Source organism: Tachypleus tridentatus, chromosome 10 (assembly GCF_004210375.1).
Source record: "Tachypleus tridentatus isolate NWPU-2018 chromosome 10, ASM421037v1, whole genome shotgun sequence".
Lineage (NCBI taxonomy): Eukaryota > Metazoa > Arthropoda > Merostomata > Xiphosura > Limulidae > Tachypleus > Tachypleus tridentatus.
This window is the reverse complement of record NC_134834.1, coordinates 190,040,888-190,056,861: the sequence shown is the minus strand read 5'-3', so window position 1 is coordinate 190,056,861 and position 15,974 is coordinate 190,040,888. Positions and strand designations below refer to the sequence as shown.

General features: G+C 30.7%; 1 protein-coding gene across 7 annotated transcripts in view; it reads left to right on the top strand.

Moving 5' to 3' along the window:
- The window catches only part of LOC143227824 (eukaryotic translation initiation factor 4 gamma 1-like), an 82,408-nt gene that overhangs the window by 13,358 nt on the left and 53,076 nt on the right, over positions 1-15,974 (top strand). For 3 of the 7 annotated variants that reach the window (XM_076459086.1, XM_076459085.1, XM_076459087.1), the window contains exons 2-8: positions 2,625-2,715; positions 3,722-3,789; positions 5,634-5,861; positions 7,754-7,945; positions 9,906-10,023; positions 12,297-12,469; positions 14,140-14,803. In XM_076459086.1, coding sequence (XP_076315201.1) covers positions 5,664-5,861; positions 7,754-7,945; positions 9,906-10,023; positions 12,297-12,469; positions 14,140-14,803 — 1,345 coding nt within the window. In that variant the 5' untranslated portion in view covers positions 2,625-2,715; positions 3,722-3,789; positions 5,634-5,663. Of the gene's footprint in view, positions 1-1,589; positions 1,767-2,624; positions 2,716-3,721; positions 3,790-5,633; positions 5,862-7,717; positions 7,946-9,905; positions 10,024-12,296; positions 12,470-14,139; positions 14,804-15,974 lie in introns of those variants that run through there. The other 4 variants (XM_076459089.1, XM_076459090.1, XM_076459092.1 and 1 more) reach the window with 4 other exon arrangements.

Here is a 15,974-nt window from a genome sequence, read left to right as displayed (position 1 = left end):
GTAACAATTTTAGTAAGCATGGCTTTATTACTTTCTCCCGATAGTAGACGGGAATATTGTTTTCACACTGTGTTTATTTTTCCACATAAAGATACACAGTTGGTTATCTGCTCTGCCCACCACGTGTATCGAAACCAGTATTTATCTAACACTTTTTCAACTGATTTTGTTCAGATTTTCTAAAAAGATTAAGTGTTTCTCCAGGAGACTGAACAATAAGCTTGTGGGTTTATAACTAAACATTTTGGTTTTATACTCACAATGGACACAGTGTAAAAAACCTATTATTCAGCTTTGCAAGGCGCAAACAAATAGTTGATTAACGTTGGGTTAGTGTAGGTCGAAGTCTAATACATAATTTGATTTGGCTTAAATGGTACAAAGGTTTGGTGTATGTCACGGAGATGATTAATTTTTTGTTAAATGTAGCTCAAAGGTCATGTTTATAGTGAATTTAGCCATTTCGTAATGATGGTAATTAATTTGGTAGTTTGAAAACGGAACAAACTTCTTAACATATTGAGATATGTTAAGAATTATTTGATATGTATTTAAGTGTTGGTTACCACGAAAGTTAAGAAAAATTGCAGAACGTAGGTTCCATTTTATGAATGGCTTTCTTTTTTTTTTTTTTTAGGTTATTCGAAAACTGAAATAATGTACATAAATGTCATAAAAACACAAAAGAGGAACAAATTTGATGTGTTTTTTGCATCTAAGGGTCAGTTACTGAGGTGTAGAAATTAGATATTGATCGATAGGTTAATTTGAGAAGATCTTTATAAATGACTGAGATTTATCGGCACTTGATTGTTGACATGGGAGGGCCATATTAATATTTCCACAGTTGTGTTGCTATATTTATGTCATTGCCCGAAGAGATAAAAGCCTGTTTACGCCGGAAGTTGACCTCTTTTTATCAGTTTGTACGCATTTTTAAATCGTGTTCTAAAATTTTACTTGAAAGTTGCACATTGTATGAAGCATATAGTGTAGTAAGATACCAAAAGTATTTAGCTTCTCATAAGTGACTGATTGAGATAATTGTATTAAGAGCTGAATTAAAATTCCGAAGAGCATATACTGTGATGATAATTTTCAGAATTGTCTTTGAATGTAAATTAAGTTTAGTAGATACATTTTTGAATATGATGTAATACTTATAGCTCAAGTCGAAGCAGTGCAATCCTACAGATACATTGTCTGAGAAGATGAAATAAAACGTCACGTTTTTTCTTTTTTAAACCGTAAAACTGGTACTCACAGGATTACAATACAGCTGTTACAAGTTAACTAATATTCTCAATTATTTGTTATATTCACGATGTAAATAATCTAAATTTCCTTCAGGATTTAAAACTTACTTTCAACCTAAGCAGTTACGTAGATTTTTTTTTGTTTATATTTGAAGCGCCATGATTTTTTAAATGCACTACATAATTATAAATATTTTTTCAATTTTTAAAATCTACTCTAAATAAATAATGGGATTTGACCAATGCATTAAAAATAAAAGAATGATGGTAGTGAGTGCCCCCACGGACCAAAGTACAGAGTATGATTTAAAAATTAACAAAAAGTTGTTTGGCAGTAATGGAGCATGGATCTCAAATTTGCAGTTTGGCATGCCATTCATTGGGCCGTGCTCGGCCTCATTTGTGAATGAGTCACAGTTAAATGTATCAGGGCAGTACAAGGTAAAAAAAAAAACTGATTGGCATAATAAAACATAAAATGAAATTTAATAAACAACTAAAAGTTATAATGTAAGTAAATAATCATTACTAGGTTTTATCTGGAATAGAATTTTGTTCTTATATTAGTGACAACCTAACCATGTTGCTATTGACACAAATTTATTATCAGTACTAAAAGCCACTGGCTTGTAATAGTGTATTTTGTTCGTTACAGTATCATAAAAACAGGTGGTGTTTATTGCCATTTTTGTATTATTATATTAGAGTTGAAAATAAAACAATTTTTTTATGATCGTAAGTTAGGCACTGTTACCACTCTGAGATTAAATTTTTGCTTATAATTCTAAAAAGCAAAAATAATGATTCTGTGGTAATTTTTTTCAGCAACTAGAATTAAAATTATCTTTACAGCTATTTTAAAATAATAAAACTAAATAAATTCAGGTTTAAAATATAACCAGTTTTGGCTAAGGTGAAATTTGTTAGAGCATTAGCTCTGAAGATCAGAACCATTTCTCATTCAGAAGTTTTAACACATTTGAAAGTTTTTATGGTTAGTTAACAAGATGTTTGATTATTTGCTGTCATTGATTGTTTCATTATGAAATACATTAATGACATTTTAAATTTATGTGTAGAACTATATATACATTAGGTTTGTATAAATGGCAAGTATTTTTTAAATATATGAAACTGTTTTTGTTAAAAGTGGTTGAGAATTAAAGTGATTAAAAATGAACAGTTCAAGTTTGCAAGTGGAACTTGAATATGAAGTATACATAGACATAACAATGCAAAAATAAAGTTTTTAGATAACAGTACCCTATAATTTGAGAAAAAATATGTCTCGTAAGCTTTTTTTTCAGGAAACTTAATATTATATTGTTGAACAAGGCTTAGGGAATTCTTTTCTTGATTTAATTACAGAAAGAACTGTGAACTGTGACTTGAGTAATTTGAAGGAACATTTATAGTTGGTGGAATATTAAAGCAGGATAGTTCATAGAGTGTAATAAAGGTAAGTTTAATGTGATAATAATTATATGTTAACATTGCTGGATTAAGTAGTTTAAATGCGAAACATACAGTATCAAGCTTTGTACTGTATACATGTAAGGTGTAATTGAATATGTGTGTGTGCTTTGCATAGCTATCATTGTTCCAACTTTACGAGTTACTTATTTTCTTAATTTTATATTTATATATACACTATGTTATACAAATTTTATTGAAACTGGTTTTACTAGTAACGTTTTTTCACGTGTTAAATGGTCCCCTGCAAGTACAGTGGTAAGTCTACGGATTTACAATGTTAAGATCAGGGGCTCGATTCCCCTTGGTGGACTTTGCAGATATCCCGATGTGGCTTTGTTTTATGAAAACACACATGCACACATATTAAATGACCAAATTCTAACTTGTGGTTTTTAAGATTGTTTGCTGACATGATTGTATATTTATCAAGAACTTGTATGGATCATGATAAGTAAACATAACCTATTCTCTTGTGTTATTAAACTTGTAAAAGTAGCATTCTTCCTTCTTATGTCTGTTTTATGGTATATGAGTGTTATATTAATTAGGTGAAAAAAATTTAGTTTTTTTTTTTTTTACAAATTCAGACAATTATTAAATTTTGCACATATAAAGTTTTATAATATCTGGCTCTACAGTATTGGTCTATTTTCCACATCTAAACAAAATTAATATTCAGTACAAACAATTTTACTACAAAATTGTGTATTATCAAGTGCTTTGAAAAATCATAATTCATAAATATCTAGAAATATGGTGTGTGCATTTGTTATAATAAAAATTCTGAAAATACAAAAACAGGTTAAAAGAGAAGTTACATCAGTGTTTTTAACTTTTTGACAAATGAATAAAACTTGATTGAGGTCCTGCCGCACGTTCATTTGTTAAAAAAAACACTTTCCTTTTCCAGATAAACATTTAATGTTTTAAGGTAGATATTTAAACAGGGAAACTGCTAAATAAATTACTATATATTTTTTTACTTGCAGGAACAGAAGATATTTAGAGAACAGACTGAATCCATACTAGCAAAAAAAAGGTGTTTTTTTTTCCATATGTAAGTTTTTCAATGTGAATATTTAAAGAGAACAGTTTGTAACAATACAATTCATTTTTCTAGTGCTATATCACAGAGAAAGACAGGCTATCTCCACAATATACTTTCTCATGCAAATCAAAATATACATGGCTTGTAAAATTTAGGAGTGGTATACATTTCTAAGTAACGTAAACAGTATACTAAATTGTACTCATATTTATAAGCATGAGCCTCTCAGGTTTTAAAACATGAATTAGAAGTAATAATTGGTAATTATAACTCAGACTTTGAAGTAAGAAAAGTAGCTTCTATCAATTTTGTATGTGGCACGAATATCAGAATGGGGTTGTGGCTCAAATTGTTTTAAACATTGACATGAGCATTAAAAGGGAATATAACTTTACCACGAGAAACAGAGGTGTCGTTAAACTTATATCTTGACAAGTGTAACTTGTTTTTTGGTTTTTTTTTAATGTGAACGTAACACTGATTTTATTGATGAAGACATAAAATTAAAGATGATTTTATAATAATGGTTTTTATTACATTAGTCCAAAAAGTGCTATATAATTTAGGTTTGCTTTTAGTGTATGAAATTTGTAATGGTAGTAGAAACTATACCTGATAAATATTGTTGGGCAACTTGTAATGCCACTAGCAAATAATGTGGGATGACTGTGAAATGGTGTCTTTTACTTGAGTTATGGTAAGCATTTCATGTCTAAGTTTGTATTTGAAACTGAAGTTTGTATCTGTTGAAGAAAGTTTTACATGGTATTTATTCTGGTTATTACAGCAAGTTATGATAGTTAAATCGAAGGATGAAATAGGGTAAAATAAAAATTATAGTAATAGTGAAAAACTTGCCAAATTGAAATAATTTTATTGTTAAATATGAAAACAGTGTTTTGGACAACAACCCTTTAGCAGTGTATCTCAGTATGGCTGAGATACATTTTTACTTCAAGTGGGTTTCTCGTTATCAGAAAGTCTTTTATCAGTTTTCCATTGTGAATAATAGTGCTAATAGAAGAGTTAGGGTGAAACAGAAAAACCAAAAAAAACAATTAACACATGGCTCAAAAGCTTAGGAACAAGTTAAGCTAGAAATGAACTATAAAAGGTAAGATATAAAGAAAAATTAATTATTCTGTATAAAAAACAAGAAGAAAAATATATAAATATAGTAATTCATGGTTAATAAAATAAATAAAAATAAGTTGAACTTGAATACAGACAACAGTGTAAGGAAATAAGTTTGTTGAAACCTGATGAAGGGGCTGTTGCTTGAAACATTTTTGTGTTCACCAATATAATTATTTTTAATTTGGGAAGTTTGTCACCAATACTATATTTTGTATTTTCTAGTTTCCTCTCTTAAACAATTATTTTATTATCCTAAATACAGAAACTGCAATAATTTTGTTATATTTTGGTTTTACTATTGTCCAAAAGTGTTGTTTAGCAAATCATTAATCAAATTTTACCAAAGCTGTCTAATGTTCATTTACATGTGAAGTTTCTAATTATCTATATCGCCAACATTTATGAAAATTACAAATTTAGAATGTTTTCTGCAACATGATAGCAAAAATTTACACTTCTTATCGGAATACCTAAGTCAATGTGGGGGCTATTGTTACAGATACCATACATAAAAACAACACAAAACACATACATGTTAAAGAAACATTCTGTTACAAAAAATATAAACTGAATTAAAATACAAAAGTTTCACATAGATTTATTCTCAGAATAGCAAAGTGCTTTCACAATTCTGACTTCTGTGAAATCGATTTATGTTAACCTAACATGTGTTCAGGGTAAAGTTATATATATATATTTTTGCTTTACATGTGCAGCACACAGTTTCAAGTGGGGCTCCCCATGATATGAGCAAACCTGGTGCCCTGCCAGCGCAGGGTGAACTGCCACCTACACAGCAATACTTATTAGACTCCGGTTGTGGAGTGCACCAATCTCAATTAGCTATGCCAGCTCCAGTGTCTCCAGATAGTACAGGACCACAGCTACAACCAAATGGTATACAGCAGCATCAAGGTCCAGTTCATAGACAAGCTGTAGTAGGGGTGAGGATTTCTCTATGAAATCAATACATGTGGAGCTAGTGCTAAAGAAATTCTCCTGTAACTTTTAGGTTTTTCGTTTTTAACAGCTTTCACAACTGTTTTAGCTAAACTGCATATTGTGTATTTTGATATTAACTAGATTTTGTTAATTATTTATGAATTTTCAGTAAACGATTAATAATTAAATTAGGGTGATGACATAGGATTATTACACAAAAGATAACTGGGTGTTATAGTTCTGAGCTTTGTATTAAATGTTATTAAACCCTTGAAATCCCATTAATTTATGTTTTCTTTCAAGATTTTTTTTTCGGTTTTGATTTTCTTGGGATAGAATCATATGAACAGGAACTTTCCTGGTTGAAACTGGTCATTCAAGTATTATATTTTAGGGTTAAAAACTTTGATACAATTGGAATCAACACCTTTCATAAAAGAAATAATTCACTTGTAGGAGAAGTACTTTTGCCAGAACAGAAATAAATGAATGTGTACATAGCATTGTTAGGACTAATTTTCATTATTAAATGTTAAATATGTTATAAAAGCAATCAAGAGATTTACACACCTTTAGCATTTACTAACATTTAAACTGATAAATCTGTTACACCATTCCTTTTTTTTTTGACATTTCATCTTTAATTAGACTTCTGTAAAGTGTTTTAAAAATTTGATTTTATGGCTATTATTAGATACAGTTGGTTTTCTCACACAAATTATTTTTTCTTGCACTTGTCTTTGACCTGAGTCGTTGCAATCAGAATATCGTTGAATAGTAAAGTGGATTTCTGCCAAAGTATGAAATATGGAAGTTATTTCAGAGACACATAATCAGTTAGTATAATACAGAAAATTGTTTTTTTTTTGTTTTTTTTTTAATTTTGCACAAAGCTACAAGAGGGCCATCTGTATTAGCCATCTCTAATTTAGCAGTGTAAGACTAGAAGGAAGGCAGCTGATCTCGTGACACGTCTAAATATTATTTGCTGACGTCCAATATTAACGAATGGGTGATCATTCATCCAACGTCAAGGCTGTTGTAAAATCTTTCTAAAACAATGTTTAAAATGAGGCTGAATGAAAATTGACTATCAGAAAAAAAACATTAATCTAAGTGAACTGTCAAATTAGTTCCACTTGATGTTTGTTTTTTTTTTTATTTTGTGCAAAGCTACACGAGGGCTATCTGTGTTAGCACTCCCTAATTTAGCAGTGTAAGACTAGAAGGAAGGTAGCTGGTCATCACCACCCACTGCCAACTGTTGGGCTACTCTTTTACTAACAAATAGTGGAATTGACCATCACATTATAATGCCCCCACGGCCGAAAGGGCGAGCATGTTTGATGCAATGGACATTGAAATCTGCAACCTTCAGATTACGAGTCGAACGCCTTAACACACCTGGCCATGCTGGGCCTAAACCAGAAAATAAAGGAGGGATTTAATTATTAGAAGTGTGAACTGGGAGACGTAACAAAGTGATGTCATATTTCTGTTTCAATTATATAAATATAGAGGAGAAAGTAGTAGAAATGTAGTTTGTGACTTGAGTTGTTACTTACAGTAACAAGAATAGAATAGTTGAAATTCATTCTTTCATGTTTAGGTTAGAAAACAAAAGAAATGGCAAGTAAAATGTTCTTTCAAAATTGTGAAAAATTGTTCATTTTCATGTAATACTCCAGATATCCAATGAATATCGATATATCTTTTACAAGTAGATCCTTTAGAATTTTGTAAGCAAATTGACAGTGATAATTGTTGAATAAATTAGCAATAAATCTTGCATTTGAATAAAGTTTGAACTGTCTATCTTTGATAGATTTCAAGTTTAAAATATTTAATTATTTTTTAGGAAACAAGTTGATCAGAGAAAAATACTTTATTTCAGCACTTCTATCAGTTATCACAACAAATATCGAGAACCAACATGAACCAAATGAACACCACAGCTTTGACTGCTCACAACTCAACACCCCAGTTTCAACATCATCTTGGTCTTATATATCCCCAGACCCATTCTTTTCCTGGTCACATTCCACACCAGCCCTCACTGGTTTTACAAGGAGGTGTACATCCTTCGGTATAACTTATTTCAGTTTATTAAAAAAAAGAAAGAAATTATTATTTCTACATATTTGTTGTTTATAAACAGTAAGCGTATAATCAGAAACTGCCCTAGTTATGTCATTTTAAATCCACCAGTGGACTAACACTTAATCCTAAATAGTGATGTGGCTTGTGATTAGAACAAGTGCTGTATTATTAGTAACACTTAATCCTAAATAGTGATGTGGCTTGTGATTAGAACAAGTGCTGTATAATTGGTAATACTTAATCCTAAATAGTGATGTGGCTTGTGATTAGAACAAGTGCTGTATTATTAGTTTTGACTAAGTTTGTTTAAGATATTCTTGGTAGTTTTTTCTCTTCATGAAATTTCAATAGTTTCTAGGATACTTTACTATTTCCAGTGTAAATTTTAACATACATGTAGATTAATGCATAAGATCAGTAGATAAATAAATATATTTGAATATTTAGAAATCTCCTGAGAAGGCTTGACTTGTTCTTGCATTTATAACTAATCTAGTCTAGTAATGCTCATAGAAGCATTTTTATTTAGAGAGAAAATGAACAAATTGTTTATGTTACCCAATATATTTTGAACTATACACCTGTAAACTTGATTGTCTTATGTTAGAATTCCTTTTCAGATTTCAAGTATATTGCCAATACTTGCTTGTGCAGTATGCTACTTTGTACTTTAGAGAAGAAGGCTGTGTTACATTTGTCTCTATATATTATACATGAGGGTTGAGCCAATACCACTTTCAAACCCTTACTCAGATTTTCTGATTTAAAAACAAAAGGGCAACTATTTACAGACAAGGACTGAAATGCTGTAGTTCAAAATCCCTTCTTTTTTCCTGGACTATTGACAAATAATCCTTACCTTTAAGCAGGCCATAAAGAGAAATATTTCATTAAAAACACAATTAGTTGCATTTATTATTATAATTAGTTGAATGTACTTTCCTTCAGAAAGTATGTAAAAACATATTCTTCTTCATGAAATGTGATATTCAGACTTTCATGGACTAAAAATTAGAAAAACCAAAACCTTTCCCAGACATGTGTATGCATGTATCTGTAGTAAACTGCCTTGTTCACAAACAGTTAAGTGTTTATCATCACTTAATCAGTTTTATAAAATTCCAAAATATGCAGGTAGTCAATTAAAAACAAACTGTGCAAGGTTCTTTCGTCAATACTTGTACTACCTGAAATTTCTGAATTAAAGAGACCGAGTTGTTCGTACACATTTGTGTGTTTTATAATAATGAATTAGAAAACAAGAGACACCTATTAATGCATTAAACAAATACTTTGTTTTTAAAATTTTTCCTTAATACTTTTTGCAAATATTAATTAATACATAGACTTTGCATTTGATTTTTGACTTACTGGTCCATATTGTTTGCTTTGTATGCTGTACTGATCCATAGTAATATATTTCAAGTATAAATTAATTATTTATTGCAGTGTTTACTTTCAAAGTTGTTGTTGCTATTTAGATTTTTCTGATTGTTTGTGTACATTTTTAACGAAATCTATGAAGTCTTTAATTTTTTTTTATGTACTGAAATTGTTGCTTTTTGTGTAATTAATTAAAGATGAGTTACAGTTTTATTAATTAGAAACTGTATAGTTTACATATGTGTGTGTGTGTCTGCTTATTAATTAATCCACACACACTGTTATTTAATGTTGAAATTTTACTTTTTTAATGTGCAAATTAAAATATGGTACTTAATAAAATCAAATAAATTGAATGAAATGAAATGACAAAGTGCAGTGTTCATTGTAAGAGACTGTAATTAAACTCTGAGTTTTACAGTATTTAATTACCAAGTCTTAATAAATTATATAAAACATAATAATTGTTTGTTCTGTGTTACACTTAGCTAAAATAATAATGAAAGATATTCTTCACCTGCAGTGAAATATTTATGTTTTACTTTTGAACTATCTTACTTTAGTATCATAGACTTCCACAATACAGTGCAGCTTCACAGTATAATCTGGCTTCAACACAACAAACAATGTTTCTAACACCAGCAACCCATTCCTATGTCCACAGTCAACAGTCTCAACAAGGTATGTATGCATACATTAATAAAAAGTATAGAATGTAGATTTGCCTAATCAAATATAGAAGTATTTGTGTATTAAATAATTATGCAGATATTTAAATGCAGAACACTTTTTTTTTTTTAAACTGTGCAATAGATTTATTTAGCTTTTGAATGTAGTATTAGGGAAACCGGAAGCAATATATCACCCAGCATGGGGCCTAAAGGGAACAGGCAAGGCTTGGTGACAATTGGTTTGGTGAGTTATCAGTTATAAGCAAGCAAACCATGTTTCAATTTGTTGACTTGCCTTCCACGATTCTGTTTGTGAAGAGTTTCCGTGTAATGTATGTTTGAACCTGTTCTGGAGTTCGTTCCATGAAACTCCATATGTCACTATCTAATAGAATTCTGTCTTAAGTTTTTTGGTTTGGAAAATATTCGTGGTATAAAAAATAATAATACTTCCAACTTTTTCTGCTTTGATGGATAATTTTTGTCATTTGTTTCTTTCATTTGGGTATATGAATTGCCTCTTCATTGGACTTATGAGAACAAGGAAAATATTATGTTAACATTTTAATCATACAAGGCATGTGCATGTACAGAAAAGTGCCACCTATGCATTCCAGAGGTATTGTTACAGTAGGCATAAATAATTTCCTTTTGTCAAACTAGGTAGGTTGTATCCATTCTTGGCCCATATTGTGCTGATGTCCAATGTAAGGATGTATGAATTACTTATATCTTATTCTGAAATGCAGTGGAAAACATTTACATCTGGATGTAACCACAGGATGTGGCTGTTGTGGAGAAGTGATTTAGATGCACATTGGATATCCTTCTCACTGGTTGTGAAAACTGCAATTTTTCTGCAAAAGGAGTGTGTAATCAGCATCCTACAGAGGAAATCGGCCTCTCATAGTTTGTCACAAAAGTGTACTGGGTGATATAAGGAATAGACAATCATATAAAGTAATAGAAGGTACTATAGGTGTTATTTACTAACCTGTAAATTGTTTTTGTAGGTGATTATATGAGAACTGTCAGTGTTCTTTGCTGATTGATAGTTTGCACTCATGCAAAACACAGAAGCTTTGAAGTGATTCAACTATGCAATCTGTTGGAACATGTGGCATTGTTTGGGCACCCACTGAAACAGTTTATAACTTGTAGAAGCAGGTGGTATCATATATACAAAAACATCTGTATGGTGGTGAGCTGTAAGATGCATGTCAGTAGTGAAAATGATTTATTCAGCTTTTCAATATGGTCTTGGAAAAACATGAAGCACTATATTACTCACCAGGGGGCATAAGAGTACAATCAAGGTTTGATAATAATTGATCTGATAGTTATAAGCAAACAAACACACAGATTGTAGTCTAAATGGATTGACCAAATCTCAATTAATTGACCTGTCTTTTAGGATTCCATCTTTGTGGAATTTCCTTATAATATCTGTTTGAATTTGTCTGGGTGTTCTCCTTATTTAATATATTAGTTTATCTAGTAGAATTCTGTCTATACATTTTTGCATGGTCTTCTCTATGGAAAGATACAGGCCTGCTAAATTTCAAGTATGGTGTACTCTCTCTATATTCACTGTGGTATTGAGAGTGATCCACCTATTTTAGCTTGGTATCGTGTTATGTACAACACAAGAAACTCTGGCTCACAAGACCAACTTCTCTAACTGAAGGTGTTCAGAATCGTATAGGACACTTTCAGTGAATGAAGGGTAAATGTGCACACATTTTGGGAAATGTTGTGTTTCTTGGGTAAGTAAAGGGCAAGAATAAAAGTGATTCTCTAGTTGTTTTCAACATTTAGCACCTAAGATGATCACAAAAATAACATAAGAGAAATGGGAAGAGAGAATAAAGTTTCCATCTTATAGATACTTGTCATTTTACTGAAGTCTTTATTAATTGAAATAATGTATTTTATATTTTACAAGTGTTAATTATAACCTTTTCTCTGAGCTTGATGTTATAAATTTTAGTGACAATCAGAAGAAAGAAAAGTATAAAGGAAATGAATTTCAAAATAACAGGTAGTAGAAACCATCAACTTTGACAACAGGCCTAACCTGTCTTAAGTTTTTTGGTTTGGAAAATGTTTTTGATTGAAATAAAGAATAATACTTCCAGCTCATTCAAGGATGTTTACTAATGAATTTTAAACAAAAACAACAGGTAGTAGAAACCATCAACTTTGACAACTTTTAAGTTGTTTTTTTTATTGATTTTATTTCCAATTTATTTAAATGTACAAATTTTGGTTGAATATTTTTAGTTTATTTTCCTGTGAGCCCCAGTAGCATGGCTTCCATATCAAGTACATTACCTTCAATGACTCCTAGTGGTACTGGAACAATAGAAAAAAGAGAGAAGAAAATTCTACAAGTTGTTGACCCCAAAACTGGCCAAGACATAATGCAAGACATTATTAGCTATTCCTCTTCAAAGGTTAGTTGAGTAAAAACAACCCTGAATTGATGCATAAGAATCTCCACTAGGGGCCAAAGCTAAAAGAACTGCATGTACATCTTTCAGTGTTCATACAAATTATATTTTAACTTATTTAAAATGAAAGTATATACAATGTTACAAAGAATGTATTAAAATATTGTTGAGAGCCAAATGGTTAGGACAATCGACCCTTTAGCTGCAGGTTGTGGGTTTGAATCTTCACCCCATCAAAGACACTTGACCTTTCAGTCATGGGACATTGTAATGTGAACTTCAATCACACTGTTTCTTGGTAAAAAAAAAGAAAAGTTGGTGGTGGGTGGTGTTGACTTTCTCTCTAGTCTTACACTGCCAAATTAAGGATGGTTACCACAGATAGCCCCCCAAATTAAGGATGGTTACCACAGGTAGCCCCTGATTGGCTTTGCACAAACTTCAAAACAAACCAAACCAAAAATTTGTTTCACTCTGGGGATTGCAAGTATTTGATTAACTGTTTATATGGATACAGATCTAGATAGCTCTTGCTAATTAATACTAACTTCTGATCAAAACTAAATATTAACCTGGTAATAAGTATAACTAATTAAATATACTTTTCTAAAGGTTTGGTACATAATAAATATAATGTGTTGTTTCATAAGTTGGGTACCCATGGTTTTAACAATATTTTCTGAGAGTAAGATGTATCATTGGCACTACTGTTTTCAAAGTTAAGGATTCAGTATCAGGATGATATGCTTAGTTTGGCTTATTACAAGAAGTAAAAAAAGTTCCTATGGTTCTGGAACACAGCTTGTACTTCATTAAAAAAGATAAATATTTGTGATGCTGTAAAACCTATATCTTCACCAGGAAGTAAGCAACTAAATGGATCTCCCTTATCATTTTGTTTGAAAAGGTTTATCATGAATATTTCTTGCCTATGTAAAGAGTTTGTTCAAAAGAGAAAGAAGAATATGAAAAATATCTAGACATACACAAATCAAAATGTATTAATAACTGGCATATTATATAGTTTTGAATATCATCACACTCATTGATTTCCTGATGTTGGCTAAACTGTTTTAAAATACCTAGTACAAAATGGAATTAGAAATAGTGAAAAAGAATGTTAGAAATATTGGGCTATGCATGGTTGTTTGTCTTTATAATTACTGGGAAGTAGTGCAAAGGAAAAAGTGTTCAGATTGTGTTCTTCCTTCATATGTGAATTATTGCATCAAAATGATTCAATTTCCACGGCTCAAGATTTTCATAAATTTTAGTGGTGTAAAATGTAGTTTTATTTATTAGAAGTGTTGCAGTCTGTTGAAAAACTAATAATTTTTTAAGAATTCCACTTTTTCAGTACTACATTTTAAAATTACATCACTAAAGATATAATCAGACCCTCACTTTGTCTTAGTGAAACTTGTGTTCTTCTTGTGAGAAAAGTCATTTTATTTAAAACTCTGTTCTGTTATAAAGAAATGGTTGTTGCACATACAACAGTTGTTTTTCTAATTTTTTGAATCTTGAATACCCTGATAGTATTTTATTTTATGAATTTTTATTTGTGGTGTTATTAAATAGCTGGTGCAGAAGTTTTGGTAACATACATAGATATTGGCATACAAGCTACATCCATTATAATAAAATACGTATTTTGTATATGTATTTGTCAGGAGAATAATGCCCCAGTAAATGAAGTGGCTGCTCAGTTTGCTCTTCAAGTTGCTGCTCTTGCAACTTCAAAAGAAAACTCTTCAGTCAAGGAAGAGATTCAAGATCCTGGAAAACCTCAAATATCAACAGCTGATTTCAGCAATGGATTGAAAGCATCTAGTGTTGACAGTAAACCTGAATCACCCACTTCTTCTGTAAGTGACAGTGACGGTGCTAATGTTTTTGGTGGCATTGGGATAACCACAGTTATCTTAAATCCAGTCTCAAAAACAGTTCCTTGTGAATTGAATGGAAAACTCCAAGTGAACCATGTACAATCTAATGAGGACAGACAATCAGCTGGTGAAGGAGAGAAGGAATTTGTAAGCTCTTCTGATAGTATACCTGTGTCTTTGGTAGATAAAATTAATGGGCCAGAAAAAGATAGTGGTGGTGTTAGTGTGTCTGTGAAAAAAATGGCTGTTATGCCTAAAGATGAATCAGCTTATATTGTCAAACCATCTGAAGTAGAAACAAGTGGGATAGCTGTGGAACAAGAAACTGTTCAAGAAATAAAACAGATATCAGACCTTAAGTCTCAGGAAGAAGGAATAAAAACTGACCACAGTGAAAAACTTGCAGTTGAGAAGGAAAATATAGGCATTAGTGATCTTGGAAAAGATGGTAGGTTGTGTTTCTTTATTATTTGAATAAGATGTGTGTAAAGGTAATTTTTATTGACGTGGTTATTGTTATGAAAATGTTCACTCTTTAAATCTGCTGTTTAAAGTCTTTAAAGTTTCTTTTATATTTCTGAAACTAAGTTAATCAACCAACAAACTTAAATATATTTAGTTAATATTGGCAGTCAACCTTTACCTTTGGAACATTTTATCCAGATTGCCATAAAAACCATGTCCCCAGCATATATTTTTTTAGACTGTTGAAATCAAATTTCTTGTGGGTTTATGAATGTTGTTTGTAGAGCCTCCTACTAACACACAGTCACACAAAATACTAAACAAAAATTACCAAAAGTATTTTACCTGTTGCCATTAAATACTTCTAGGGTTCATATATATTTTACATAGGAAATAAATGATTTCTCCAGTTTTTTCCTCATTGTTTCTTTGTATTAAGTGAAGTAACAGGAAGGAACATGAAATAACATGCATGTTGCAGTATGTAGATTCTATTGATGACATGAAAAACCAGTATTCTTGTATAATATTAGTATAATAAGTATTATAAATATGTAAATCAAACAGTTATTTGTTTATGTCTGGGTACAAGATACGATCCTCTAACTCTCAGCTATTAATGAAGAAATGTGATACTTTTCTATTGGAATGTTTCACATGTGATAACAGTTGATGCTAATTAATATCCATGTAAGTGCTTTATGCAGGTTACCCTTCTAGTGGGGTAATGACTTAAGATCTTACTCACTAGTAATGCTTTAACATGTACTTTTAGACTGAATGGTTCATACTTCCATAATTGGGAAGAGATAAACTTTATCATAAACAATCATACTTAAACTTGATTCTATTTAAATGAAAAATAAATTCTTAAGACTGAACTATCTGTGATAGGATGTGAAAGATTTTAAAATGGATGTGATTATAAATGTTTAACATCCAGAGGTTTTATTTATTCTGGTATTTCTGCTTCAATACAATCAATATACAGAAAAGTTGAACTGAGGAAGAAACAAACTGTGTGATGGGCTAGCTCACGTGGTATTTTCTTTCATAAGTTATTTGTTATAAGCTCAGTATAAATGTAGGAGTACACACTAATTCATAAGGTAAAAGTTGAATTAGAAAGTTTGTATACTTCAGACTAAAGTAAG